This window comes from Bombina bombina, chromosome 8 (genome assembly GCF_027579735.1).
Source record: "Bombina bombina isolate aBomBom1 chromosome 8, aBomBom1.pri, whole genome shotgun sequence".
NCBI classification, from domain to species: domain Eukaryota; kingdom Metazoa; phylum Chordata; class Amphibia; order Anura; family Bombinatoridae; genus Bombina; species Bombina bombina.
In genome coordinates this window covers 277045247-277057807 of record NC_069506.1, presented here as the reverse complement: position 1 = coordinate 277057807, position 12561 = coordinate 277045247, and the positions used below count along the sequence as shown (strand labels likewise).

Below are 12561 nucleotides of genomic sequence, written 5' to 3'. Positions count from 1 at the left end.
AAGAAGTAAAACAAACACAGATACGTCTGGTGGGGCTCCTACAGAAGTCACATTAAACTTTTACACTACAGTTATTAGCGTATAGTGCGTATGATCCAGAGCTCTGAAGAAGTAAAACAAACACAGATACGTCTGGTGGGGCTCCTACAGAAGTCACATTATACTTTTACACTACATTTTTTAGCGTATAGTGCATATGATCTAGAGCTCTGAAGAAGTAAAACAAACACAGATACGTCTGGTGTGGCTCCTACAGAAGTCACATTATACTTTTACACTACATTTTTTAGCGTATAGTGCATATGATCTAGAGCTCTGAAGAAGTAAAACAAACACAGATACGTCTGGTGGGGCTCCTACAGAAGTCACATTATACTTTTTACACTACAGTTATTAGCGTATAGTGCATATGATCCAGAGCTCTGAAGAAGTAAAACAAACACAGATACGTCTGGTGTGGCTCCTACAGAAGTCACATTATACTTTTACACTACAGTTATTAGCGTATAGTGCATATGATCCAGAGCTCTGAAGAAGTAAAACAAACACAGATACGTCTGGTGGGGCTCCTACAGAAGTCACATTATACTTTTTACACTACAGTTATTAGCGTATAGTGCATATGATCTAGAGCTCTAAAGAAGTAAAACAAACACAGATACGTCTGGTGGGGCTCCTACAGAAGTCACATTATACTTTTACACTACAGTTATTAGTGTATAGTGCGTATGATCCAGAGCTCTGAAGAAGTAAAACAAACACAGATACGTCTGGTGGGGCTCCTACAGAAGTCACATTATACTTTTTACACTACAGTTATTGGCGTATAGTGCATAAGATCTAGAGCTCTGAAGAAGTAAAACAAACACAGATACGTCTGGTGGGGCTCCTACAGAAGTCACATTATACTTTTTACACTACAGTTATTAGCGTATAGTGCGTATGATCCAGAGCTCTGAAGAAGTAAAACAAACACAGATACGTCTGGTGGGGCTCCTACAGAAGTCACATTATTCTTTTACACTACAGTTATTAGCGTATAGTGCGTATGATCTAGAGCTCTGAAGAAGTAAAAGAAACACAGATACGTCTGGTGGGGCTCCTACAGAAGTCACATTATACTTTTACACTACAGTTATTAGCGTATAGTGCGTATGATCCAGAGCTCGGAAGAAGTAAAACAAACACAGATACGTCTGGTGGGGCTCCTACAGAAGTCACATTATACTTTTACACTACATTTATTAGCGTATAGTGCATATGATCCAGAGCTGTGAAGAAGTAAAACAAACACAGATACGTCTGGTGGGGCTCCTACAGAAGTCACATTATACTTTTACACTACAGTTATTAGCGTATAGTGCATATGATCTAGAGCTCTGAAGAAGTAAAACAAACACAGATACGTCTGGTGTGGCTCCTACAGAAGTCACATTATACTTTTACACTACAGTTATTAGCGTATAGTGCATAACATCTAGAGCTCTGAAGAAGTAAAACAAACACAGATACATCTGGTGGGGCTCCTACAGAAGTCACATTATACTTTTACACTACAGTTATTGGGGTATAGTGCATAAGATCTAGAGCTCTGAAGAAGTAAAACAAACACAGATACATCTGGTGGGGCTCCTACAGAAGTCACATTATACTTTTTACACTACAGTTATTAGCGTATAATGCGTATGATCCAGAGCTCTGAAGAAGTAAAACAAACACAGATACGTCTGGTGGGGCTCCTACAGAAGTCACATTATACTTTTTACACTACAGTTATTAGCGTATAGTGCATATGATCCAGAGCTCTGAAGAAGTAAAACAAACACAGATACGTCTGGTGGGGCTCCTACAGAAGTCACATTATACTTTTTACACTACAGTTATTAGTGTATAGTGCGTATGATCCAGAGCTCTGAAGAAGTAAAACAAACACAGATACGTCTGGTGGGGCTCCTACAGAAATCACATTATACTTTTACACTACAGTTATTAGCGCACAGTGCGTATGATCCAGAGCTCTGAAGAAGTAAAACAAACACAGATACGTTTGGTGGGGCTCCTACAGAAGTCACATTATACTTTTTACACTACAGTTATTAGCGTATAGTGCATATGATCCAGAGCTCTGAAGAAGTAAAACAAACACAGATACGTCTGGTGGGGCTACAGAAGTCACATTATTCTTTTACACTACAGTTATTAGCGTATAGTGCATATGATCCAGAGCTCTGAAGAAGTAAAACAAACACAGATACTTCTGGTGGGGCTCCTACAGAAGTCACATTATACTTTTTACACTACAGTTATTAGCGTATAGTGCATAAGATCTAGAGCTCTGAAGAAGTAAAACAAACACAGATACGTCTGGTGGGGCTCCTACAGAAATCACATTATACTTTTTCACTACAGTTATTAGCGTATATTGTGCATATGATCCAGAGCTCTGAAGAAGTAAAACAAACACAGATACGTCTGGTGGGGCTCCTACAGAAGTCACATTATTGTTTTACACTACAGTTATTAGCGTATAGTGCATATGATTCAGAGCTCTAAAGAAGTAACACAAACACAGATACGTCTGGTGGGGCTCCTACAGAAGTCACATTATACTTTTAAACTACAGTTATTAGCGTATATTGTGCATATGATACAGAGCTCTGAAGAAGTAAAACAAACACAGATACGTCTGGTGGGACTCCTTCACTATAGCATGTTCTGCTCATGGTCATTTGTACTCATCTGAGTCTTTTCATCTCTTCTGCAGAGTGCGAGCACCTGATCCGTCATATGCTTGTGCTGGAACCTACTAAACGCCTTTCCATGGAGCAGATCTGCAAACACAAGTGGATGTGCCACGGGGAACATGATTTGGAGTTTGAAAAGGTGAATGTGAGGGAAGTTAAATTGGGAGAGACACTCAGAAATAGGATGAGATGACAGTGATATACGCATCATTCAGGGGATGTGGGAGACACAGGAAAGGGGTATGTGGTAGTACAAAGAGGGTGTGCAGGATATACAGAGGGCACACAGTACAGGGATAAATATTGTGTGTAGTACAGAGAGGGTATGCGGGATATATAGAGGGCACACAGTACAGGGATAAATATTGTGTGTAGTACAGAGAGGGTATGCGGGATATATAGAGGGCACACAGTACAGGGATAAATATTGTGTGTAGTACAGAGAGGGTATGCGGGATATATTGAGGGCACACAGTACAGGGTTATATATCAGGTGTGTAGTACAGAGATGGTGTGCAGGATATAGATATATAGAGGGCACACAGTACAGGATGATATATCAGGTATGTAGTACAGAGATGGTGTGCAGGCTATATAGAGGGCACACAGTACAGGGTTATATATCAGGTGTGTAGTACAGTGAGGGTGTGCAGGATATATAGAGGGCACACAGTACAGGGTTATATATCAGGTGTGTAGTACAGTGAGGGTGTGCAGGATACATAGGCCCTATATAGGGTACAGTTACATATTGCTGGTTTTGGCAGTGAGGGTATACAGGATAGATAGGTGCTATACAGGGTACAGTAACATATTAGTGGTTTGGCCAGTCAGAGCATACAGGATATATAGGCTCTATACAGGGTACAATAACATATTAGTGGTTTGGTCAGTGAGAGCATACAGGATACATAGGCGCTATACAGGGTACAGTTATATATTAATGATTTGTGCAGTGAGGGCATACAAGATACATAGGCGATATACAGGGTACAGTAACATATTAGTGGTTTGTGCAGTGAGGGCATACAGTATACATTGGCGCTATACAGGGTACAGTAACATATTAGTGGTTTGTGCAGTGAGGGCATGCAGGATACATAGGCGCTATACAAGGTACAGTAACATATTAGTGGTTTGGGCAGTGAGCGCATACAGGATACGTAGGCGCTATACAGGGTATAGTCTGTATAACGAAGAGTCATCAGCACTGTGTACTTTTGAATTCTTTATTGGATCAAACAAACAGCTGTTTGTTTGATCCAATAAAGAATTCAAAAGTACACAGTGCTGATGACTCTTCGTTATACAGAGTGATATACCTGAGTATTGTGGTGATACTCTGTCATACATGCACTATTTGCCAGCTGTGCTGATATCCCAAACTTGAACTGTTTGCTATACAGGGTACAGTAGCACATTAGTGGTTTGTGCAGTGAGACCATACAGGATACATAGACACTATACAGGGTACAGTAACATATTAGTGGTTTGTGCAGTGAGGACACACAGTATACATAGGCGCTATATAGGGTACAGTAACAGATTAGTGGTTTGTGCAGTGAGGACACACAGTATACATAGGCGCTATATAGGGTACAGTAACATATTAGTGGTTTGTGCAGTGAGAGCATACATGATACATAGGCGCTATACAGGGTACAGTAACATATTAATGATTTGGGCAGTGAGAGCATACAGGATACATAGGCGCTATACAGGGTACAGTAGCACATTAGTGGTTTGTGCAGTGAGACCATACAGGATACATAGGCGCTATACAGGGTACAGTAACATATTAGTGGTTTGTGCAGTGAGGACACACAGTATACATAGGCGCTATATAGGGTACAGTAACATATTAGTGGTTTGGGCAGTGAGAGCATACAGGATACATAGGCGCTATACAGGGTACAGTAACATATTATTGGTTTGGGCAGTGAGAACTTACAGGATACATAGGCGCTATACAGGGTACAGTAACATATTAGTGATTTGGGCAGTGAGAGCATACAGGATACATAGGCGCTATACAGGGTACAGTAACATATTAATGATTTGGGCAGTGAGAGCATACAGTATACATAGGCGCTATACAGGGTACAGTAACATATTAGTGGTTTGGGCAGTGAGGGCATACAGGATACATAGGCACTATACAGGGTACAGTTACATATTAGTGGTTTAGGCAGTGAGGGCATACAGGATACATTGGCGCTATACAGGGTACAGATACATATTAGTGGTTTGGGCAGTGAGAGCATACAGGATACACAGGTGCTATACAGGGTACAGATACATATTAGTCGTTTGGGCAGTGAGAGCATACAGGATACATTGGCGCTATACAGGGTACAGATACATATTAGTGGTTTGGGCAGTGAGAGCATACAGGATACATAGGCGCTATACAGGGTACAGTAACATATTAATGGTTTGGGCAGTGAGGACATACAGGATACATAGGCGCTATACAGGGTACAGTAACATATTAGTGGTTCGGGCAGTGAGAGCATACAGGATACATAGGCGCTATACAGGGTACAGTAACATATTAATGATTTGGGCAGTGAGAGCATACAGGATACATAGGCGCTATACAGGGTACAGTAACATATTAGTGGTTTGGGCAGTGTGGGCATACAGGATACATAGGCGCTATACAGGGTACAGTAACATATTAGTGGTTTGGGCAGTGAGAGCTTACAGGATACATAGACGCTATACATGGTACTGAAACATATTAATGATTTGGGCAGTGAGAGCATACAGGATACAAAGGCGCCATACAGGGTACAGTAACATATTAGTTGTTTGGGCAGTGAGGGCATACAGGATACATAGGCGCTATACAGGGTACAGTAACATATTAATGATTTGGGCAGTGAGAGCATACAGGATACATAGGCGCTATACAGGGTACAGTAACATATTAGTGGTTTGGGCAGTGTGGGCATACAGGATACATAGGCGCTATACAGGGTACAGTAACATATTAGTGGTTTGGGCAGTGTGGGCATACAGGATACATAGGCGCTATACAGGGTACAGTAACATATTAGTGGTTTGGGCAGTGAGAGCATACAGGATACAAAGGCGCCATACAGGGTACAGTAACATATTAGTGGTTTGGGCAGTGAGGGCATACAGGATACATAGGCGCTATACAGGGTACAGATACATATTAGTGGTTTGGGCAGTGAGAGCATACAGGATACATTGGCGCTATACAGGGTACAGATACATATTAGTGGTTTGGGCAGTGAGAGCATACAGGATACATAGGCGCTATACAGGGTACAGTAACATATTAGTGGTTTGGGCAGTGAGCGCATACAGGGTACAGTAACATATTAGTGATTTGGGCAGTGAGGGCATACAGGATACATAGGCGCTATACAGGTTACAGTAACATATTAGTGGTTTGGGCAGTGAGAGCATACAGGATACATAGGCGCTATACAGGGTACAGTAACATATTAGTGGTTTGGGCAGTGAGGGCATACAGGATACATAGGCGCTATACAGGGTACAGTAACATATTAGTGGTTTGGGCAGTGAGGGCATACAGTATACATTGGCGCTATACAGGGTACAGTAACATATTAGTGGTTTGGGCAGTGAGAGCATACAGGATACACAGGTGCTATACAGGGTACAGATACATATTAGTCGTTTGGGCAGTGAGAGCATACAGGATACATTGGCGCTATACAGGGTACAGATACATATTAGTGGTTTGGGCAGTGAGAGCATACAGGATACATAGGCGCTATACAGGGTACAGTAACATATTAGTGGTTTGGGCAGTGAGGACATACAGGATACATAGGCGCTATACAGGGTACAGTAACATATTAGTGGTTTGGGCAGTGAGAGCATACAGGATACATAGGCGCTATACAGGGTACAGTAACATATTAATGATTTGGGCAGTGAGAGCATACAGGATACATAGGCGCTATACAGGGTACAGTAACATATTAGTGGTTTGGGCAGTGTGGGCATACAGGATACATAGGCGCTATACAGGGTACAGTAACATATTAGTGGTTTGGGCAGTGAGAGCTTACAGGATACATAGACGCTATACATGGTACTGAAACATATTAATGATTTGGGCAGTGAGAGCATACAGGATACAAAGGCGCCATACAGGGTACAGTAACATATTAGTGGTTTGGGCAGTGAGGGCATACAGGATACATAGGCGCTATACAGGGTACAGTAACATATTAATGATTTGGGCAGTGAGAGCATACAGGATACATAGGCGCTATACAGGGTACAGTAACATATTAGTGGTTTGGGCAGTGTGGGCATACAGGATACATAGGCGCTATACAGGGTACAGTAACATATTAGTGGTTTGGGCAGTGAGAGCTTACAGGATACATAGACGCTATACATGGTACTGAAACATATTAATGATTTGGGCAGTGAGAGCATACAGGATACAAAGGCGCCATACAGGGTACAGTAACATATTAGTGGTTTGGGCAGTGAGGGCATACAGCATACATAGGCGCTATACAGGGTAGAGATACATATTAGTGGTTTGGGCAGTGAGAGCATACAGGATACATTGGCGCTATACAGGGTACAGATACATATTAGTGGTTTGGGCAGTGAGAGCATACAGGATACATAGGCACTATACAGGGTACAGTAACATATTAGTGGTTTGGGCAGTGAGCGCATACAGGGTACAGTAACATATTAGTGGTTTGGGCAGTGAGGGCATAAAGGATACATAGGCGCTATACAGGTTACAGTAACATATAAGTGGTTTGGGCAGTGAGAGCATACAGGATACATAGGCGCTATACAGGGTACAGTAACATATTAGTGGTTTGGGCAGTGAGGGCATACAGGATACATAGGCGCTATACAGGGTACAGTAACATATTAGTGGTTTGGGCAGTGAGGGCATACAGTATACATTGGCGCTATACAGGGTACAGTAACATATTAGTGGTTTGGGCAGTGAGGGCATACAGGATACATAGGCAATATACAGGGTACAGTAACATATTAGTAGTTTGTGCAGTAAGGATATACAGGATACATAGGCGTTATACAGGGTACAATATATTAGTGGTTTGGGCAGTGAGGGCATACAGGATACATAAGGGCTATACAGGGTACAGTAACATATTAGTGGTTTGGGCAGTGAGGGCATACAGGATACATAGGCGCTATACAGGGTACAGTAACATATAAGTAGTTTGTGCAGTAAGGATATACAGGATACATAGGCGTTATACAGGGTACAGTAACATATTAGTGGTTTGTGCAGTGAGGGTATACAGGATACATAAGGGCTATACAGGGTACAGTTACATATTAGTGGTTTGGGCAGTAAGGGCATACAGGATACATAGGCGCTATACAGGGTACAGTAACATATTAGTGGTTTGGGCAGTGAGCGCATACAAGATACATAGGCGCTATACAGAGTACAGTAACATATTAGTGGTTTGGGCAGTGAGAGCATACAGGATACATAGGCACTATACAGGGTACAGTAACATATTAGTGGTTTGGGCAGTGTGGGCATACAGGATACATAGGCTTTATACAGGGTACAGTAACATATTAGTGGTTTGGGCAGTGAGGGCATACAGGATACATAGGCGCTATACAGGGTACAGTAACATATTAGTGGTTTGGGCAGTGAGGACATACAGGATACATAGGCGCTATACAGGGTACAGTAACATATTAGTGGTTTGGGCAGTGAGAGCATACAGGATACATAGGCGCTATACAAGATACAGTTACATATTAGTGGTTTGGGCAGTGAGAGCATACAGGATACATAGGCACTATACAGGGTACAGTAACATATCAGTGGTTTGGGCAGTGTGGGCATACAGGATACATAGGCTTTATACAGGGTACAGTAACATATTAGTGGTTTGGGCAGTGAGGGCATACAGGATACATAGGCGCTATACAGGGTACAGTAACATATTAGTGGTTTGGGCAGTGAGGACATACAGGATACATAGGCGCTATACAGGGTACAGTAACATATTAGTGGTTTGGGCAGTGAGAGCATACAGGATACATAGGCGCTATACAGGGTACAGTAATATATTAATGGTTTGTGCAGTGAGGGCATACAGGATACATAGGCGCTATACAGGGTACAGTAACATATTAGTGGTTTGGGCAGTGAGGGCATACAGTATACATTGGCGCTATACAGGGTACAGTAACATATTAGTGGTTTGGGCAGTGAGGTCATACAGGATACATAGGCGCTATACAGGGTACAGTAACATATTAGTGGTTTGTGCAGTGAGGGCATACAGGATACATAGGCGCTATACAGTGTACAGTAACATATTAGTAGTTTGTGCAGTAAGGATATACAGGATACATAGGCGTTATACAGGGTACAGTAACATATTAGTGGTTTGTGCAGTGAGGGTATACAGGATACATAAGGGCTATACAGGGTACAGTTACATATTAGTGGTTTGGGCAGTGAGGGCATACAGGATACATAGGCGCTATACAGAGTACAGTAACATATTAGTGGTTTGGGCAGTGAGAGCATACAGGATACATAGGCGCTATACAAGATACAGTTACATATTAGTGGTTTGGGCAGTGAGAGCATACAGGATACATAGGCGCTATACAGGGTACAGTAACATATTAGTGGTTTGGGCAGTGTGGGCATACAGGATACATAGGCTTTATACAGGGTACAGTAACATATTAGTGGTTTGGGCAGTGAGGGCATACAGGATACATAGGCGCTATACAGGGTACGGTAACATATTAGTGGTTTGGGCAGTGAGGACATACAGGATACATAGGCGCTATACAGGGTACAGTAACATATTAGTGGTTTGGGCAGTGAGAGCATACAGGATACATAGGCGCTATACAGGGTACAGTAACATATTAGTGGTTTGTGCAGTGAGGGCATAAAGGATACATAGGCGCTATACAGGGTACAGTAACATATTAGTGGTTTGGGCAGTGAGGGCATACAGTATACATTGGCGCTATACAGGGTACAGTAACATATTAGTGGTTTGGGCAGTGAGGGCATACAGGATACATAGGCGCTATACAGGGTACAGTAACATTAGTAGTTTGTGCAGTAAGGATATACAGGATACATAGGCGTTATACAGGGTACATTAACATATTAGTGGTTTGGGCAGTGAGGGCATACAGGATACATAGGCGCTATACAGGGTACAGTAACATATTAGTGGTTTGGGCAGTGAGAGCATACAGGATACATAAGGGCCATACAGGGTACAGTTACATATTAGTGGTTTGGGCAGTGAGCGCATACAGGATACATAGGCGCTATACAGGGTACAGTAACATATTAGTGGTTTGGGCAGTGAGGGCATTCAGGATACATTGGCGCTATACAAGATACAGTTACATATTAGTGGTTTGGGCAGTGAGGGCATAAAGGATACATAGGCGCTATACAGGGTACAGTAACATATTAATGATTTGGGCAGTGAGAGCATACAGGATACATAGGCGCTATACAGGGTACAGTAACATATTAGTGGTTTGGGCAGTGAGGGCATACAGGATACGTTGGCGCTATACAAGATACAGTTACATATTAGTGGTTTGGGCAGTGAGGGCATACAGGATACAAAGGCACTATACAGGGTACAGTAACATATTAGTGGTTTGGGCAGTGAGGACATACAGGATACATAGGCGCTATACAGGGTACAGTCACATATTAGTAGTTTGGGCAGTGAGAGCATACAGGATACTAAGGCGCTATACAGGGTACAGTAACATATTAGTGGTTTGGGCAGTGAGCGCATACAGGATACATAGGTGCTATACAGGGTACAGTAACATATTAATGATTTGGGCAGTGAGAGCATACAGGATACATGGGCGCTATACAGGGTACAGTAACATATTAGTGGTTTGGGCAGTGAGGGCATACAGGATACATTGGCGCTATACAAGATACAGTTACATATTAGTGGTTTGGGCAGTGAGGGCATACAGGATACATAGGTGCTATACAGGGTACAGTAACATATTAGTGGTTTGGGCAGTGAGAGCATACAGGATACATAGGCGCTATACAGGGTACAGTAATATATTAGTGGTTTGTGCAGTGAGGGCATACAGGATACATAGGCGCTATACAGGGTACAGTAACATATTAGTGGTTTGGGCAGTGAGGGCATACAGTATACATTGCCGCTATACAGGGTACAGTAACATATTAGTGGTTTGGGCAGTGAGGGCATACAGGATACATAGGCGCTATACAGGGTACAGTAACATATTAGTAGTTTGTGCAGTAAGGATATACAGGATACATAGGCGCTATACAGGGTACAGTAACATATTAGTGGTTTGGGCAGTGAGGGAATACAGGATACATAGACGCTATACAGGGTACAGTAACATATTAGTGGTTTGTGCAGTGAGGGCATACAGGATACATAAGGGCTATACAGTGTACAGTAACTTATTAGTGGTTTGTGCAGTGAGGGCATACAGGATACATAAGGGCTATACAGGGTACAGTAACTTATTAGTGGTTTGGGCAGTGAGGGCATACAGGATACATAGGCGCTATACAGTGTACAGTTACATATTAGTGGTTTGGGCAGTGAGCGCATACAGGATACATAGGCGCTATACAGGGTACAGTAACATATTAGTGGTTTGGGCAGTGAGGGCATACAGGATACATTGGCGCTATACAAGATACAGTTACATATTAGTGGTTTGGGCAGTGAGGGCATACAGTATACATAGGCGCTATACAGGGTACAGTAACATATTAGTGGTTTGGGCAGTGAGGACATACAGGATACATAGGCGCTATACAGGGTACAGTAACATATTAGTGGTTTGTGCAGTGAGGGCATACAGGGTACAGGAACATATTAGTGGTTTGGGCAGTGAGGGCATACAGGATACATAGGTGCTATACAGGGTACAGTAACATATTAGTGGTTTGGGCAGTGAGGGCATTCAGGATACATAGACGCTATACAGGGTACAGTAACATATTAGTGGTTTGGGCAGTGAGAGCATACAGGATACATAAGGGCTATACAGGGTACAGTTACATATTAGTGGTTTGGGCAGTGAGCGCATACAGGATACATAGGCGCTATACAGGGTACAGTAACATATTAGTGGTTTGGGCAGTGAGGGCATACAGGATACATTGGCGCTATACAAGATACAGTTACATATTAGTGGTTTGGGCAGTGAGGGCATAAAGGATACATAGGCGCTATACAGGGTACAGTAACATATTAATGATTTGGGCAGTGAGAGCATGCAGGATACATAGGCGCTATACAGGGTACTGTAACATATTAGTGGTTTGGGCAGTGAGGTCATACAGGATACGTTGGCGCTATACAAGATACAGTTACATATTAGTGGTTTGGGCAGTGAGGGCATACAGGATACAAAGGCGCTATACAGGGTACAGTAACATATTAGTTGTTTGGGCAGTGAGCGCATACAGGATACATAGGTGCTATACAGGGTACAGTAACATATTAATGATTTGGGCAGTGAGAGCATACAGGATACGTTGGCGCTATACAAGATACAGTTACATATTAGTGGTTTGGGCAGTGAGGGCATACAGGATACAAAGGCGCTATACAGGGTACAGTAACATATTAGTTGTTTGGACAGTGAGCGCATACAGGATACATAGGCGCTATACAGGGTACAGTAACATATTAGTGGTTTGGGCAGTGTGGGCATACAGGATACATTGGCGCTATACAAGATACAGTTACATATTAGTGGTTTGGGCAGTGAG

At 42.5% G+C, this 12561-nt stretch overlaps 1 protein-coding gene across 1 annotated transcript in view; it reads left to right on the top strand.

The window, feature by feature from the left end:
• Window positions 1-12561, top strand: part of SIK3 (SIK family kinase 3) — a 772688-nt gene that overhangs the window by 266046 nt on the left and 494081 nt on the right. The window contains exon 7 of the mRNA XM_053691386.1: window positions 2765-2883. Within this exon, the coding sequence (XP_053547361.1) occupies window positions 2765-2883 (119 nt within the window). The remainder of the gene's footprint in view (window positions 1-2764; window positions 2884-12561) is intronic.